We start from the raw sequence: 18,969 nt of genomic DNA, 5'->3' as shown, positions 1-18,969 counted from the left end.
ATTCCCTCTTATGTCGTGATGGTTTGTCCAGCAAGTCCTATCTATATAACACTACTGATCATCTCACGAGCCACGTACACGAAGGTCATGAAGGTCAAGAGAGACTACATTACCACGACGTGTACATAATTGCGGTCTTACAAGCATTTCGCTATACCCGCAATAACATCTGCTAAATACGTGTATGTGTCTAATAAAATGTGATTTGATTTGACTACGCTGAGGCTGGCAGTGCCAGAAATAGTCGTCAATCTGTAGGTGATAATTGATGAGGGCTTAATTTCACTGTGTGCATCCAGCCTTCTCTCTTACAGTCTGCGGCTGCCTGGGAGTTAACTGATAATTATCAGAGGAGAGAGAGGAAGAGAAAAGCATGTCACAGCGCGCGGGGTAGTGCTGGGCTCTAGGAGAGACAATGCAGGGGTGGGTGTGTACTGTAGCCACTGCAGCATGCTACTGCTACACACACACACACACACACACACACACACACACACACACACACACACACACACACACACACACACACACACACACACACACACACACACACACACACACACACACACACACACACACACACACACACACACACACACACACACACTAATGCAGGCAGGCAGACACATGACCACACACACTCAGAGAAGCCTGCCCAGTCAAGCCCCTGTGTACTCTAAGCAGAGAGAAGGTGATAAGAACTCAGACTGCCTCAGACCACGTTGTAATTGTTTAACGGTCTACACACGGTGGTTTTGATGATCTCACCAGGTCCTCTAAAACCACATCAAATTCTGGAGGACATACAGTTACAATCATTTTCATGCCTGGGGGGTCATTTTGTATCTAGATGTCTCCCATGGTTCCCTTCTCTCTTCTTGTCATTCTGCCCCCCCCTTATCTCTCTCTCTCTACCTCCCTCCATCTCTCAGGGCCTGACAGGTCAATGTACGGCACACTAGTAATGGAAGGTGCAATTTTCCTCATCCAATTGAGCAATCAATCCCACGTCTCATTTGCTCCACTCAGCCACGTCACACAGCTCAGTAGCCCAGTGGTGTGGGGGAGCGTGACTGGCCTCGAGGACTCATCCCTGGGTAGAGGAGAGCAGGAAGACTGATCATTCTGGACATGGAACAATGCTATGTCAGCTCAGCATACAGCTAGGGTTTATGGACCGAGGGTTACGTAAGGAGAGGTCGATCCCACCATCTCCGAGTCTGCTGGACAGGACACTCACTAATGGCTCAAGACGGAGCGACCCAGAAACACACACACACTTAGGAGTCAAACTCCAGTTCTTCAACAGTCAAACTCAAGATTTTGGGACTCTCCGATTCATTATCGATGTCTCATTCCCTGCCAATTTAATCAGTAATGATCTAAATCCTGCTTTGCTGGTTTTAAAATGACTTCATCTGCAAGGCTCTTAGCCTGACCCTTTGCTGTCCAACTGCCTTAACAGTCTCAACAGCACTCAGACAAACAAACAGACAAAGTGAGAGAGAAACAGAAGAGAGAGAGAGAGAGAGAGCGTGACAGAGAGAGAGAAACAGAAGAGAGAGAGAGAGAGTGAGAGAGCGACAAGAGAGAGAGAAACAAAAGAGAGAGAGAGAGAGCCAGAGAGAGAGAAAAAGAAGAGAGAGAGAGAGTGAGAGAGCGACAGAGAGAGAGAAACAAAAGAGAGAGAGAGAGTGAGAGTGAGAGAGCGACAGAGAGAGAAACAAAAGAGAGTGAGAAATAGAGACAGACAGACAGAGATCAAGTTCAAGTGGAGCTCAGCTCCTTCTCAGCCTCCTGATGCAGGCCGACATGTCGGTCTCTTACATAACAGGGTGTTTTTTTTCTACGAACATGCACGGGCGCAACTTTGGTTTTAGAAGTGGGGGGGGACATATTAATAATAATTATATATGTATTTTTTAATTCATTCGGATAAACGCTTCAAACAGCATACCCTACCGCTCGGAGGCGTCCGCATTGTCCTCGTTTTTTTTGGGGGGGGGTGCAATTTCAGAGGGTGGGAGGGGACATGTCCCCCCTTCCCCGTCCCCAGTGAAAGTTGCGCCCCTGCAAACATGCACACACACACACACACACACACACACACACACACACACACACACACACACACACACACACACACACACACACACACACACACACACACACACACACACACACACACACACACACACACACACACACACACACACACACACACGAGAGGAGCGGGAGACTCCGGGAGAGTCAGGATCTACCGATCCTCTGTCAGTGAGAGAGACAGGAATGTTCTGACAGGCCCTAATGAGGAGAACAGGGAAAACAAAGAACACATAGAACTAGGTCTTCGTACTGCTCGGTTCGGTCCGCACTGTGAACACCAGTGAATACATCCAAAATACAGTCAAAAAGAAACACTAGGCCATTAACTGCGTTGTATGCCATTGCCTCGTGAGTGAATCTGAGCTGGAAAAACCACTGTAGGCTATTTTGGGAAAAACAAGTACAGCTTATGCGCATGTTGTAATCAAAGTTCCAATCTTAAGTGGCGGATTTCAAACTGTCCTTTTGTGAGGCGCAGCCGGGAACTGTTGATGTGGTGGGGCGGGTGGTAGGATCCATAAACCAGGAGGATCCTCCGTCATCTTTTAAAATCTCCAGCTTGGGAACATGTTGGCTTCACAGTCGATTACAACGGTCGACGGACAGAGAGTTGTGGATAAAAAGTGAATAGGATGCTCTCCGCTGCTTAGCGAGAATAGTCTGTGCATTTGCGTTTGTGTAGCTTTTGTGTAGCTTGTTGTTGTTGTCGGGCCAATCACAAGTCATCATAGCGCCACTACAGTCATAGAGCCTCTGTGTGTGGCAAAGCAAGTTAGGACCTGATCTAATCAATGGAAGTTGGAATTAAAAGGATGGAATTAAAAGTTAAATGAGAAGTATATGTTACAATGAACAAGAAGCCAAATGGAAGGCTGCTTATTTAATAGTCTGAATGGAGGTGTTGTTATTTGTAACTGTAGGACAGGAAGAAAGATAGCCGGCTAGCTATTTTACCCAACTAAAGTAAACTCACCCCATTCCGTACAAATGTGCGGAACCGCAACATTCAAACGAGGCTACAAAAGAAAACTAATGGGATTGTAGCGACTGTGTTGACGTCAAAATCGGGGGTGTGAACTAGGTTTCTATTCAAGTGTTGATCATCATGGTAATGGCTCAATAGTATTGGAGAAAAGTTGAAAAAAACGGACCCTCAGTTACATCTTGACGTGTCATGCCGTAACGTACAGCACACATAAAGCAACTATTTCTGTCCTACAGTCTCTCTCCACCGGGTGTAGCACTTCTCTCATCATTGAAAAACAAGAAATGGACAGTGACCAGCCGCTGTTTACTTCTAAACCCGATTCAAATTTGACACAAACCTTCAAATAGGTATGTAATGACACATTATATAAACTCTTTATAGTGTTTTATTTACATTTTAGAGGAGATAAGGTGATAAGTTGGACAGATCGAATGAAAAAAAGCAATTTTCCCACACAACATCTCTCCTTCTCACTATCACGCATTAGTTTCGCTTCCCCACCCGCCATTTTTAAAAAGACCCGACGGAGCTCATTGCCTGCTTGAATTATGCAGAAACTGTCAACGTTTAGGTCATGTAATTGATTCTGCTGGAAAGGGGAGAAATTGTGCTTTACAATGGTATTGACATTACAGTTGATCTGGAAGTATTAGAGTAACTGTTGGGAATTACATTTTTTACGCTGTACCGAAACCGAACCGTGACCCCAAAACCGCATACCGAACCCCGTTACACCCCTACTTAGAACCCTGGAGAACAACCTTGGTTCAAAGTCCTGACGTGGAAGCAGACGTACATACACTACATGCCGTGATGTAAACCATTGGTGGTGACATTCTGTAGTCACACAACTGCCATTCGTTCAATATACTCATTCTATACGGCCACATTTTCGGGATAATAAATTGTCCCTACTGTCCTACTATGTTACCATTCTGTCTTTTGTTTTCTCTGTCAGGGATCTGTCATAGGCTTATTATAGTCTTTACCATAAGCCTCGCTATAAAACCTATTCACAATTGATGTGACCGAAATGCTAATATGTCTAGCCAAACAGGTGTCTGAGTTTGGGTAGCCATGGCAACCAAGGTCCAAAGTGACAGCATAGCCAGCATAACATGTCATTGGCCTATTCCCATTGCCTTGTTGAATATCAGAGTAAACACAGGTGCAACTGGCAGCATGTTGATGATGTCACTACCTTGGTCTGGTTGGACGACAGGGATTGTGGAGTCTGGGACCTTATCTGAGCCAGAGCTCCGAATAGACATCTGGTAAAACTATTATTAGTCTTGGGCCAAGGCAGTCGGTTCAGACAGGGTGTGTGGCGGTGGGTGACTTTACAAATGACCTGCCAGGACAGGAAGCCTATCACCCAGTCCACCCTAATCACCGCTCGGTCTGATAGGCCCCGCTCCTCCTGGAGAATCCGTATAAATGTGCCAATCATCATAAATCACAGACACATCCCTGCATCTGGGTTTCTTCCCCTGTCAAAATGGCAAAGAGGGTTACTTTGGGTCCTCCGATAAGGAAATATGAGAAGGGGCTGCATGCGAGATCGCTCAATGACGATTCCCTTCGGTTCTTTGTTTCCCTGGAAGCAGCATGTTGAGTAAAGTGGCACCTTGCAGCACATATGAAACTTGGGCAATTAATGGCACAGTTTAGTGCGCAGATTATTCTGACATACAGTACCAGTCAAAGGTTTGGACTCACCTACTCATTCAAGGGTTTTTCTTTATTTTTACTATTTCCTACATTGTAGAATAATAGTGAAGACATGAAAACTATGAAATAACACATATGGAATCACGGAGTAACCAAAACAAGTGTTAAACAAATAAAATAAAATATATTTTTTGAGATTCTTCAATGTAGCCACCCTTTGCCTTGATGACAGCTTTGCATTCTCTCAACCAGTTTTATGAGGTAGTCACCTGGAATGCTTTTCCAACAGTCTTTAAAATAGTTCCCACATATTCTGAGCAATTGTTCGCTGCTTTTCCTTCACTCTGTGGTCTAACTCATCCCAAACCATCTCAATTGGAGGTCAGGTGATTGAGGAGGCCAGGTCATCTGATGCAGCACTCCATCACTCTCCTTATTGATCAAATAGCCCTTACACAGCCTGGAGGTGTGTTTTGGGTCATTGTCCTGTTGAAAAAAAAAACGATAGTCCCACTGAGCGCAAACCAGATGGGATGGCGTATCGCTGCAGAATGCTGTGGTAGCCATGCTGGTTAAGCGTGTTGAATTATAAATAAATCCCTGACAGTGTCAACAGCAAAGCACCCCAACACCATCACACCTCCTCCTCCATACTTCATGGTGGGAACCACAAATGCGGAGATCATCCGTTCACCTACTCTGCGTCTCACAAAGACACGGCGGTTGGAACAGAAAACCTCAAATTTGGACTCATCAGAAGGACATATTTCCACCGTTCTAATGTCCATTCCTCATGTTTCTTGGCCCAAGCAAATCTCTTCTTATTGGTGTCCTTTAGTAGTGGGTTCGTTGCTGCAATTCAACCATTAAGTCCTGATTCACGCAGTCTCGTCTGAACAGTTGATATTGAGATGTGTCTGTTCCTTGAACTCTGTGAGGTGCTATCTGAGGTGCAGTTAATTGCTGATTTCTGAGGATGGCAACTCTAACGAACTTATCCTCTGCAGCAGAGGTAACTCTGGGTCTTCCTTTCCTCATGAGAGCCAGTTTCATCATAGCACTTGATGATTTTTGCAACTGCACTTGAAAAAACGTAAAAGTTCTTGAAATTTTCCGGATTGACTGACCTTCATATCTTAAAGTAATGATGGACTGTCATTTCTCTTTGCTTATATAAAATCTCGGAGCAATTGTATAAAATATGATTTCCCCTAAAAGATTTGATCACACACTATACAGTTGAAGTCGGAAGTTTATATACACCTTAGCCAAATACATTACGACTCAGTTTTTCACAATTCCAGACATTTAATCCTAGTAAAAATTCCCTGTCTTAGATGAGTTAGGATCACCACTTCATTTTAAGAATGTGAAATGTGAGAATAATAGTGACTTATTTCAGATTGTATTTTTTCCATCACATTCCCAGTGGGTCAGAAGTTTACATACACTCTATTAGTATTTGGTAGCATTGCCTTTAAATGGTTTAACTTGGGTCAAATGTTTCGGGTAGCCTTCCACAAGCTCCCACAATAAGTTGGATGAATTTTGGCCCATTCCTCCTGACAGAGCTGGTGTAACCGAGTCCGAATTGTAGGCCTCCTTGCTCACACACGCTTTTTCAGTTCTGCCCACAAATGTTCTATAGGACTGAGGTCAGGGCTTTGTGATGGCCACTCCAATACCTTGACTTTGTTGTCCTTAAGGCATTTTGCCACAACTTTGGAAGTATGCTTGGGGTCATTGTCCATTTGGAAGACCCATTTGCGACCATGCTTTAACTTCCTGACTGATGTCTTGAGATGTTGCTTCAATATATCCACAATTTTCCGTCCTCATGATACCATTTTGTGAAGTGCACCAGTCCCTTCTGCAGCAAAGTATCCCCACAACATGATGCTGCCACCCCTGTACTTCACGGTTGGGATGGTGGTGTTTGGGCTTGCAAGCCTCCCCCTTTTTCCTCCACAAACATAACGATGGTCATTATGTCCAAACAGTTCTAATTTTGTTTAATCCGACAGGAGGACATTTCACCAAAAAGTATGATTTTTGTCTCCATGTGCAGTTGCAAACCGTAGTCTGGCTTTTTTTATGGCGGTTTTGAAGCAGTGGCTTCTTCCTTGCTGAGCGGCCTTTCAAGTTATGTCGATATAGGACTCGTTTTACTGTGGCTATAGATATTTTTGCACCTGTTTCCTCCAGCATCTTCCCCAGGTCCTTTGCTGTTGTTCTGGGATTGATTTGCACCATTCGCACCAAAGTACGTTCATGTCTAGGAGACCGAACACGTCTCTCCTCCTGAGCGGTATGACGGCTGCGTGGTCCCATGGTGTTTATACTTGCGTACTACCTCCAGGCTCTGATCAGGCCCTACACCCAAACAAGGGCACTGCGTTCATCCACCTCTGGCCTGCTCGCCTCCCTACCACTGAGGAAGTACAGCTCCCGCTCAGCCCAGTCAAAACTGTTCGCTGCCCTGGCCCCCCAATGGTGGAACAAACTCCCTCACGACGCCAGGACAGCGGAGTCAATCACCACCTTCCGGAGACACCTGAAACCCCACCTCTTTAAGGAATACCTAGGATAGGATAAGTAATCCCTCTCACCCCCCCCCTTAAGATTTAGATGCACTATTGTAAAGTGACTGTTCCACTGGATGTCATAAGGTGAATGCACCAATTTGTAAGTCGCTCTGGATAAGAGCGTCTGCTAAATGACTTAAATGTAAATGTAAATGTAATATGAGCTGTTCTTGCCATAATATGGACCTGCTCTTTTATCAAATAGGGCAATCTTCTGTATACTACCCGTACCTTGACACAACAGAACTGATTGGCTCAAAAGCATTAAGAAGGAAATCAATTCCACAAATGAACTTTTAACGAGGCACACCTGCTAATTGAAATGCATGAAGCTGGTTGAGAGAATGCCAAGAGTGTGCAAAGCTGTCATCAAGGCAAAGGGCTACTTTGATTAATCTCAAATATTGTTTAACACTTTTTAGGTTACTACATTATTCCATATGTATTATTTCATAGGTTTAATGTCTTCACTATTATTCTACAATCTATACAATAGTCTACATTTTTTGACCGGTATTGTATGTACAATTCATGTGTAATTCTCCGACCAGCAGCCGTTAAGCATCGCTCACACACACACACACACACACACACACACACACACACACACACACACACACACACACACACACACACACACACACACACACACACACACACACACACACACACACACACACACACACACACACACACACACACACCCTTGAGAGCAATTAGTCTTCCCCACTAAACTTTGGTGAGGAAAGGTAAGGATATCAATAAAACCGTCTACATCTCCATTCACACATATGACCTCAACCCCACCTCCCCCTGGCTTTAACATGTTGTTTTCCAGACTACAATGGCTCCCCGAAGACTGTATGGTCCAAATTGAACCTTGTAGAAGACCTCTCCTAGCCACACCCAACGGGTCCCACTGCGTGAGATAATCTGACACTTTAAAAACCTTTTAATGTCTATAAAACAGGTGGAGAGAGGGGGGGGGGTTAGAAAGGGGGAGAAAGAGAGCTGTTAAAACAACAACCAGCAGATGTTGAGAAGACGTCTGGCTCAGGGGGGTGATGAACGGAGAGGTAGTTTTAGATGCGTCTGCTTTCTCTTGCTCGCTCTCTCTCTCTCTCTCTCTCTCTCTCTCTCTCTCTCTCTCTCTCTCTGTCTCTCTCTGTCTCTCTCTCTGTCTCTCTCTCTCTCTCTCTCTCTCTCTCTCTCTCTCTCTCTCTCTCTCTGTCTCTCTCTCTCTCTCTCCTCACTGCAGACTGGCTCAGGTGTGGATGTTCTGTCTGGGGATGGAGAGACTAGCAGGGGATGGATATAAAATGCCTTTCATGTAACCTGTCAGGGCTCCAGCGCTCTGCATTCACTCTGTCTGCTGCGTGTGTTTCTATGTCCAAAGTGTTCTCTCTGTACTGAGGAGGAGGATGCAGGCTATACAGCCTGAGGTCGCTGTCTGAGGCTTTATTCATTCCACAGTTGGCCTGACTCTTCTCAATTTTCATGTGGATTTGTATTGGAGCATTAAATTACCAAAGGGGGGTGATTGAACAATTCAACACTGTTTGTTTGCTTGGCTGTGCCTGACTCGTGCATGAGGAAGGAAATTTGCCCATGCAGCTCCAAGATGTCACATGGATTTTGTGTGTGTGTGTGTGTGTGTGTGTGTGTGTGTGTGTGTGTGTGTGTGTGTGTGTGTGTGTGTGTGTGTGTGTGTGTGTGTGTGTGTGTGTGTGTGTGTGTGTGTGTGTGTGTGTGTGTGTGTGTGTGTGTGTGTGTGTGTGTGTGTGTGTGTGTGTTTGTGTTCTTCTGCAGGTATTTTATGTTCCTCCATAGGGATCGCTGGTCCTTCAGCAGCTCCTCACACACCTCTGAATGTCCCGCAGGGTTTATTGTGTGAAGCTTCCTTCTAGCCACCCAGAGATGCTTCATTCCTTTGTCTTCACTGGCCTTCTCTTCTCTCCTCACCTTTCTTTTTTAAGCTTTTACTCTCCATTTCTCCTGCTTTCTGCTCTCTCTCTCTATTTTAGTCATTACGCTAACAAAAAGGTACGGTGGCCTATATTTACATCCTATTTAGCGCCGCACGACAGTGATTACATTTCAGTAGTTGCTCTTCTCCAGAGCAACTTACAGTCGTGAGTGCCTTCCTTTTCGTACTAGTCCCCCCGTGGGAAATGAACCCACGACTCTGTCGTTGCAAGCACCATGCTCTACCGACTGAGCCACATAGGTGAGGTCCTGGTCAATCACAATGACCCAGAACAATAGCCTTCTATCCAGTGCCTCCATAACCCATCTGCTTTGTTACCATGATGGCCCATAATAGGTTTGTTTGCACTTGGCACAGTCCTGGAACACACCCAGCGCAGGGCGCTCCTCATCAGAGACAGACAGCTGGCCAGTTAAATCATCATTAGGGTGGGAGAGGTTTTGACCAGGGGTAAGCACCTCTGTTTTTAGGATGGACAGTTTGAGGGGAGCGGGAAAGAGACAGTCATTATCAGAAAAGGGCTCCGTTACATGCTGGAGGTTTGCAGGTCTGGAGATCTGCAGCATGGTGGGACTCAGTTCAGCCCAAACCACTGGGATTATAAACAGCATGGTGAGGCGTTCGAATCAGAGCACACACACACACACACACACAACGACAGCAGCCCGTTTGGGACAAGTGATCGTAGCCCACAGCGGCCTGATTGGCTGGCAGGGGCTGAGCGGAGAATCCCAGATTACACCTGAGAAGCATTCAGGACCCACCTAATGCAGCGGAACAGGTGTGTGTGTGTGTGTACTACTGTATGTGTATGTGTGCCCATAGTGAAATACCTGACCAATTCCACTGTAACCTAACTGAATAACACCCCCGTTGGGTGTTAACTAAAGTGGACCACAGTGGCAAAGTCCCAGAAGATGGAACATTTTCCAAGGTACCAAAGAAAACAACGTTGTCTACTACCCACATTTAAAAAAAAACTTTACCAGAGAATACTGTAGAACATAATATGGTCTATACTTGGCATGTAGGTTTCTCAGTTATTATAGACCATATATTGTGTTCCCGACAGGTTATAGAAAAGAGCAGAAGCTCTGAACTATCTATTCAGAACCAAGCTCTACCTAACAAGGTCATCCACGATACAGTGTTTGACATCAGTCCATGTCTGAGGATGTTGGGAGATAACGTGGAAGCCGGACAGAGGGGGCAACAGTGAGCGCTGTTTTGTTTAAGTAGGTTTCTATTTTGCTTGGGGGATGGCGAATGGGCATAAGCATCTGCCTCTGATTCCAAAGTTTGTAAGATTAAATCCAGCAATTGAAAAGCGTTTTTGATAAGCCTATCCCAAACCTGAACCCTGACCTGAACCATTCAGAGTTAATGCCTAAACTTAACCCTAAACACTTTGACATTTGGAACAACTTTGAAATTTGAGGTTTGAGAAACATGGATGAACGTTTCATTCTGACGGGAGACTGTGAGAGCTGGTAGGTCCTACCGACTTACAGGTTCTGGAGCATTTGCTCTTTTAATATTTCTCCAGTAGGTTTCCTGAAGGAGAAAGTTTCCACTTCTATGTCAAAGTTAATGAAACAAAACACTATAGTAAACACTACAGTAATGTCCGCCAAAACACTATAGTAAACACTACAGTAATGTCCGCCAAAACACTATAGTAAACACTACAGTAAATTCCGCCAAAACACTATAGTAAACACTACAGTAATGTCCGCCAAAACACTATAGTAAACACTACAGTAATGTCCGCCAAGACACTATAGTAAATACTACAGTAATGTCCGCCAAAACACTATAGTAAACACTACAGTAATGTTCGCCAAAACACTATAGTAAACACTACAGTAATGTCCGCCAAAACACTATAGTAAACACTACAGTAATGTCCGCCAAAACACTATAGTAAACACTACAGTAATGACCGCCAAAATACTATAGTAAATACTACAGTAATGTCCGCCAAAACACTATAGTAAATACTACAGTAATGTCCTCCAAAACACGAAAGTAAACACTACAGTAATTTCCGCCAAAACACTATAGTAAATACTACAGTAATGTCCTCCAAAACACTATAGTAAACACTACAGTAATGTCCGCCAAAACACTATAGTAAACACTACAGTAATGTCCGCCAAAACACTATAGTAAACACTACAGTAATGTCCGCCAAAACACTATAGTAAATACTACAGTAATGTCCACCAAAACACTATAGTAAATATTACAGTAATGTCCGCCAAAACACTATAGTAAATACTACAGTAATGTCCGCCAAAACACTATAGTAAAAACTACAGTAATGTCCGCCAAAACACTATAGTAAACACTACAGTAATGTCCGCCAAAACACTATAGTAAACACTACAGTAATGTCCGCCAAAACACTATAGTAAACACTACAGTAAAGTCCGCCAAAACACTATAGTAAACACTACAGTAATGTCCGCCAAAACACTATAGTAAACACTACAGTAATGTCCGCCAAAACACTATAGTAAATACTACAGTAATGTCCGCCAAAACACGATTAGTAAATACTACAGTAATGTTCGCCAAAACACTATAGTAAACACTACAGTAATGTCCGCCAAAACACTATAGTAAATACTACAGTAATGTCCGACAAAACACTATAGTAAACACTACAGTAATGTTCGCCAAAACACTATAGTAAACACTACAGTAATGTCCGCCAAAACACTATAGTAAACACTACAGTAATGTCCGCCAAAACACTATAGTAAACACTACAGTAATGACCGCCAAAATACTATAGTAAATACTACAGTAATGTCCGCCAAAACACTATAGTAAATACTACAGTAATGTCCTCCAAAACACGAAAGTAAACACTACAGTAATGTCCGCCAAAACACTATAGTAAATACTACAGTAATGTCCGCCAAAACACTATAGTAAATACTACAGTAATGTCCGCCAAAACACTATAGTAAATACTACAGTAATGTCCGCCAAAACACTATAGTAAGTACTACAGTAATGTCCGCCAAAACACTATAGTAAATACTACAGTAATGTCCGCCAAAACACTATAGTAAACACTACAGTAATGTCCGCCAAAACACTACATGAATTACTATAGTTGTCACGACTTCCGCCAAAGTTGGTTCCTCTCTTTGTTCGGGCAGCGTTCGGCCGTCGAAGTCACCGAACTTCCAGCCATCGCTGATCCTCTTTTCATTTTCTCGTCTTCCATCACACCTGGTTCCAATCCCATCAATTACATGTTGTGTATTTAACCCTCTGTTCCCCCTCATGTCCTTGTGGGTGATTGTTTATTGGAAGTGCTCGTGCACGTCTGTCCTGGTGTGTATTTAACCCTCTGTTCCCCCTCATGTCCTTGTGGGTGATTGTTTATTGGAAGTGCCTGTGCACGTCTGTCCTGGTGTGTATTTAACCCTCTGTTCCCCCTCATGTCCTTGTGGGTGATTGTTTATTGGAAGTGCCTGTGCACGTCTGTCCTGGTGTGTATTTAACCCTCTGTTCCCCCTCATGTCCTTGTGGGTGATTGTTTATTGGAAGTGCCTGTGCACGTCTGTCCTGGTGTGCGTCAGGTTATGTGCCCATTATTTGATTGTTCTGTTTCCCGGTGTTTTTTTGGTTTGTTATTAAACTGCACCGTTTGGAAACACGGTTTTTGCTCTCCTGCGTCTGACTTCTCTGCCGCCAGTACGCACCCCTTAGAATAGTATTTACTACAGTTGTCTTTTACTACCGTATTTATACTATAGTTAACTGTAAATACTATACAGTATTATACAGTAATCTACAGTAAATAATATAGTAAATACTACAGAATTCACTGTAGTGTTTTTGCCTGACGTTAGTGTTTTTGCTGTCTACAGTAAAGTCAGTAAAAACACTACAGTGAATACTAAAGTATTTTTATTCCTTTTTCTAGACAAGTCAGTTAAGAACAAATTCTTATTTACAATGACGACCGAGGAACAGTCGGTTAACTGCCGTGTTCAGGGGCAGAACGACAGATCAGATCGGGGATTCAATCTAGCAACCTTTCAGTTACTGGCCCAAAGCTCTAACCACTAGGCTATCTGCCGCCCCATAGTAGTATAGTATACTATAGTATTTTTTTTATGCGGGTATTCATCACATGAATAGACCCCTCAGCTCTTCTGCATGTTGTAAAGCACTGAATGATCAATGGCTCAAGCCCAGAGCATAATCATTCATTCATTGGGAGAAACAACCATGTGACTGATAAGGAAGTAGCTCACGGTCACATGTCCTCCATCTCCACTGACTTTCTCTTTGCCTGTAAGGCTCCTCCCCCTCTCTCTGCTCAAGGACATGCTTCTCCCAGCCTCCGACAAACAAAGGGACAACAGCACTTCCTGAAGGCATAAATAAAATGGGGGCTGTCTCGGTATAGTGTTTCCTTGATAAGTAATGGCGTAATGAGTGGCGTTTGCAACACAAAATAAGTGCATTAGGCCTTGGGATCGACTGCTACAGAGGTCTGTGTCCCTAAGCTGTCTCCACTGCGATCCCACTAAATCACTGGGGTAATGAAAGCCCACAAATGCACACCAGTAAACATAAAACACTGCCCAGTCTGCCCATGACCTCCAAGAGGAAAAGTATTATAAAGAGAGAGATGGCTATTTGCACATCGCTACAACACTGTATATAGACATCACATGACATTTGAAATGTCTTTATTCTTTTGGAACTTGTGTGAGTGTAATATTTTTTTTATTTCACTTTTGTTTATCCACTCCACTTGTTTTGGCAATGTAAACATGTGTTTCCCATGCCAATAAAGCCCCTTTGAATTGAATAGAGAGAGAGAGAGAGAGAGAGAGAGAGAGAGAGAGAGAGAGAGAGAGAGAGAGAGAGAGAGAGAGAGAGAGAGAACTTGTGAGGAAGCGACTGGGAATGAAAGTGGGAGAGGGGTGGCGAGATTGAGAAAAAAAGACAGAGGGAGAACACGCTAAAGAGAGAGAGGAGGGAGGGAGAGAGAAGGAGGGAGAGAGAGAGAAGGAGAGAGGGAGAGAGAGAGAAGGAGGGAGAGAGAAGGAAGGAGGGAGAGAGAGAAGGAGGGAGGGGGAGAGAAGGAGGGAGGGAGAGAGAAGGAGGGAGGGAGAGAGAAGGAGGGAGGGAGAGAGAAGGAGGGAGAGAGAGAGAAGGAGGGAGGGAGAGATGTCCTGCTGGATGTTTACACTTGAAGGCGTTATCTTTCCAGACTGCCTGCCCATTTCGCCTATTCGAGCTGCAACCCAACCCCCTCCCCGACCCGACCCAACCCCCCTCCCCGCCCTACCTCAACCCAACCCAACCCCCTTGCATCGCTCCATCCCTCCCTCCAATCCAGCCTCATCACCTTCAGAGGGTCAAAAAAGCTGCAATGGGAGTCGATGCAGTTGGAATTAGAGGAGGAGTCAACAGGGAGCGGTGAGGAATGGAGGGGATAAAGAAATACCTTCATCAGCAGTGTTCTGTCTGTGTTACAAGCATTCCACTTTCCTTAATCCATTTTTGTGGAATCACTTCTTGTCAAAAAGGTAGCTGGTTAACAGAGGGCAAAGCTCTAGACACAGGCACCCGAAACCACACATTTTTTTTATCTAATCTCAGAGAGTTGTCCTTACTTAGCCTCACCGGTGACCCTACTTCTAATCCCAACATTTTCCATTGGTTTAGAGGGGCGGATGGCGGATCCTTCACAATGCATTTACATGACGAAACGCCGAGAGCCTACGTCGGGTTTTAAACAGATTGTCTTGGGAAGACATATGAGAAATAGTCAACAGCCAATCTGGGTTTAACCTAGGAGTTAATGGTTAATCCATCCTACATATGGACTCAAATGTTACTGACCACATCTTTCAACACAACTGAGGTTAAAAACATTGAAATGTTTTAGGGGGGGGGGGGTGTCTGATGTCATAGAGCACAGTACATCACAAACTGAGGGAGGAAACATAAACTGTCCTATTTTCTCCACGTCTTATAAGTAATAGACAATATAAGGGCCGCCGGTCATTTTACATTTTGTTTGTTGAATTAGATTCTGAGTGGATTGTTATTCAATCATTACAATGGACCATTATTACATGTCTGCATTGAAACAGAGGAGAAGGAAAACGTGGCAAACACGCCATATTGGCTTTCCCTTTTCCCCTCTTCCTTCTTCCTCTGTTCTCCCTCTACCTGGCCAGCATCTGCAGCCCCTCCACTATCCCAGGAGACAGACGGTCCAGCGGGCAGAATCCGATGGAATAGCCGGGCCCCGGCAGCTACCCCAACACTGCAGCAGCAGCATCACTTCCACTCCCAGACAGGAGCCACAGAATACCAAATTTGTTACTTACAAACCACCTTTTATTCCCCTTTAATACACACAGCCCTGATTCTCAGGGACGGAGACATTCCTAACTGACCGGGGAACAGAGACGGAGTGGCCAGGGTGAAGCCAGGGATCGGCGGGCACACATAATAGTTCTGGATCTGGAAGGGTGTCAGCGATGCAAAGAATTCTCCCTCTCCATTGGGGCGAGCACAACACAGCAGCGGTACCTCGCTTAGCATAGGGCCCGCCAACCACAAAGCTAGCCAACCAGCCTGCCAGCCAGCCAGGCAGTGACTGAGTGAGTTAGCATTGCAGCCAGCCAGACACCCAGCTACCCAACCAGCTACCCATCAAGCCAGCCAGCCCAAACCTCATTCTGAGAGCTGGGCCAAGGCTACGGTCAGTCATCAGTCCCCCCCTCCCTGCTCTCCTCTCCTCTCCTCCATAAAGGGACGGCAGGAGAGAAAGGGGCCTCCTTTTGTCCACTCCAGATTAGTCAACACAGGGGGAGGGCCGAGACTGAGAGAAGAGGGCATTTGATTTCTCCTAACGCAATATCTGTAGATCACAAAACAGTGTTTTTAGCAGGAGTCTTTATCGGGATAGAAAGACGTGCACAAAGCAACTTCCTCCCACGGTTTTCTACTCAACTCTTTCCAGTAAACATGCGGCGAGGCCAAATGAAGAAAGGCCAAATGTCAACATTTGGCTTAAAGGTCACCAGTCCCTATTTGAGTCCAAACAAAAAACACAACGCTCTATCATAAAACTCAAACCGGTCACTTCACAACATATAGGACAACATACAATTGTGGTTCAGTCTGACCGTGTATGTGGTCCCAAACGTTCCATTTACTGAAAACGGACACGTTTTTATTCCAAGCCTGGGGAATTGACATGAAACCTTGAAGAAAGGCAAAAAAAAACAGATCGGCTCAGCTAAACCCAGCCAATTTAACCCTGGCTACTTAACCCAGCCTATTCAACACAGCGTAACCTATAGCCAAACCCAGCTAAACCCAGTCCAGCTAGATACAGCCATGGTCAACCCAACCAAGCCCAGCCCTGCCACACCACGTCTCACTCCTCTGGCCCTATCCACACGGCCCAACCATGGTAATCCCAGCTCAGCCCAATCCCACCCCACCCAGCCTTGTCCTACCTAACGTCTTACCTCTCGTTGCTTCTCCATCTCAGCCTGCAGGACCTGCTTGGCCACCTCGAGCTCCTGGAGCCTGAACCTCATCTCCTCGTTCTCCTGCTCCAGGCGACCCCTCTTCTTCTCCACGGAGTCCAACTCGGTGTGCAGCCGGATGGACACGTCTTTAGCCACCTGACGTCCAAAGGAGGAGACGAGAGAGAGAAGACATGAGGGAGGGGTGGGGGGTCAATATCAGAGGTTCATTGATCAAGCATGATCCACGATGCCACGGTCCGGAGTCACACTAAATTACTTTATGAATGCCCTTTGTAAATTGTGATTTGTTTCCAGTATGACCATATACACGCCGAGTGTACAAAATGTTAGCAGGCCCTTTTGCCCTCAGAACAACCTCAATTCGTCCGTGAAATGGGCTCTACAAGGTGTTGAATGCGTTCCACAGGGATGCTGGCACATGCTGACTCCAATGCTTTCCACAGTTGTGTCAAGTTGATGTCCTTTGGGTTATGGACCATTCTTGTTACACACAGGAAACTGTTGAGCATGATAAATACTGCAGCTTTGGTCGTAGGTGCGACTGGGATTTACTATCATACCCCGTTTAAAGGCACTTAAATATTTTGTCTGACCCATTCATCCTCTGAATGGCACACATACACAATCCATGTCTCAAGGCTTAAAAATCCTTCTTTAACCTGTCTCCTCCCCTTCATCTACACTGATGGAAGTGCATTTGACAGGTGGCATCAATAAGGGACCATAGCCTTCACCTGGTCCTGGTCAAATCAAGTCAAATGTTATTGGTCACATACACATAGTTAGCAGATGTTAATGCGAGTGTAGCGAAATGCGTGTGCTTCTAGTTCCGACAGTGCAGTAATATCTAACAAGTAATTGAACCATTCCCCAACAACTACCTAATACACACAAATCTAAAGGGTGTGAATGAGAATATGTACATATAAGTATATGGATGGTCAGTTTACGTCATGGAAAGAGTGTTCTTAATATTGAGTCCACTCAGTGTATATGGTTAAGTAAAATATGTCTCTCTGCTGATGGTGTATTCACAGCACAGTAAGAAATGACACCATACTGTAGCTTATCATTAATGTGTTCCAGTATTATCACTAATGTGTTCCAGTATTATCACCAATGTGTTCCAGTATTATTACTAATGTGTTCCATTATTATCATTAATGTGTTCCAGTATTATCATTAACGTGTTCCAGTATTATTACTAATGTGTTCCAGTATTATCACCAATGTGTTCCAGTATTATTACTAATGTGTTCCAGTATTATTACTAATGTGTTCCAGTATTATCACTAATGTGTTCCAGTATTATCACCAATGTGTTCCAGTATTATTACTAATGTGTTCCAGTATTATCACTAATGTGTTCCAGTATTATCACCAATGTGTTCCAGTATTATCACTAATGTGTTCCAGTATTATCACTAATGTGTTCCAGTATTATCACCAATGTGTTCCAGTATTATCACTAATGTGTTCCAGTATTATCACCATTGTGTTCCAGTATTATCACCAATGTGTTCCAGTATTATCACTAATGTGTTCCAGTATTATCACCAATGTGTTCCAGTATTATCACTAATGTGTTCCAGTATTATCACTAATGTGTTCCAGTATTATCACCAATGTGTTCCAGTATTATCACTAATGTGTTCCACTATTATGATTAATGTGTTCCAGTATTATCACTAATATGGGTAGGAGTGGAGTAGAGCAGAGACCAGCTCTTATGTCATCATGTTTTGACATGTTGCTACAGAACAAGACTGTTATTAAGGCTGATCTTCTTAAAGTTGGATATAGGTTCCCCTGAGGGGTAGGAAGAGCATTAAATGCGGTTGGGGATCAACACAGACACTATCCAGATGAGCGTATGATGTTCTGCTGGGCCAACAACAACTTGTGTGTGTGTTTCTGTTTGACTGTATATCACCAGGGCACTGACAGGATGTTCAATCCAAATGCAAACCCAGCCGCCTGGTTTTAATTGTTAATAATGAAAGGAGGTGACATGTCAAGGGTGCTCTATTCATACCATAGACAGGAAACACATCCAAAACATCTGAGTGGATTGTCATA

General features: G+C 44.3%; 1 protein-coding gene across 5 annotated transcripts in view; it reads right to left on the bottom strand.

The window, feature by feature from the left end:
- Positions 1-18,969, bottom strand: part of LOC124031788 (protein SOGA1-like) — a 67,842-nt gene that overhangs the window by 40,438 nt on the left and 8,435 nt on the right. For all 5 annotated transcript variants that reach the window (XM_046343449.1, XM_046343451.1, XM_046343453.1 and 2 more), the window contains exon 3: positions 16,867-17,025. In XM_046343449.1, the coding sequence (XP_046199405.1) occupies positions 16,867-17,025 (159 nt within the window). The remainder of the gene's footprint in view (positions 1-16,866; positions 17,026-18,969) is intronic.

This window comes from Oncorhynchus gorbuscha, linkage group LG03, assembly GCF_021184085.1.
Source record: "Oncorhynchus gorbuscha isolate QuinsamMale2020 ecotype Even-year linkage group LG03, OgorEven_v1.0, whole genome shotgun sequence".
NCBI lineage: Eukaryota > Metazoa > Chordata > Actinopteri > Salmoniformes > Salmonidae > Oncorhynchus > Oncorhynchus gorbuscha.
This window is presented reverse-complemented; position numbering and strand designations above follow the sequence as displayed.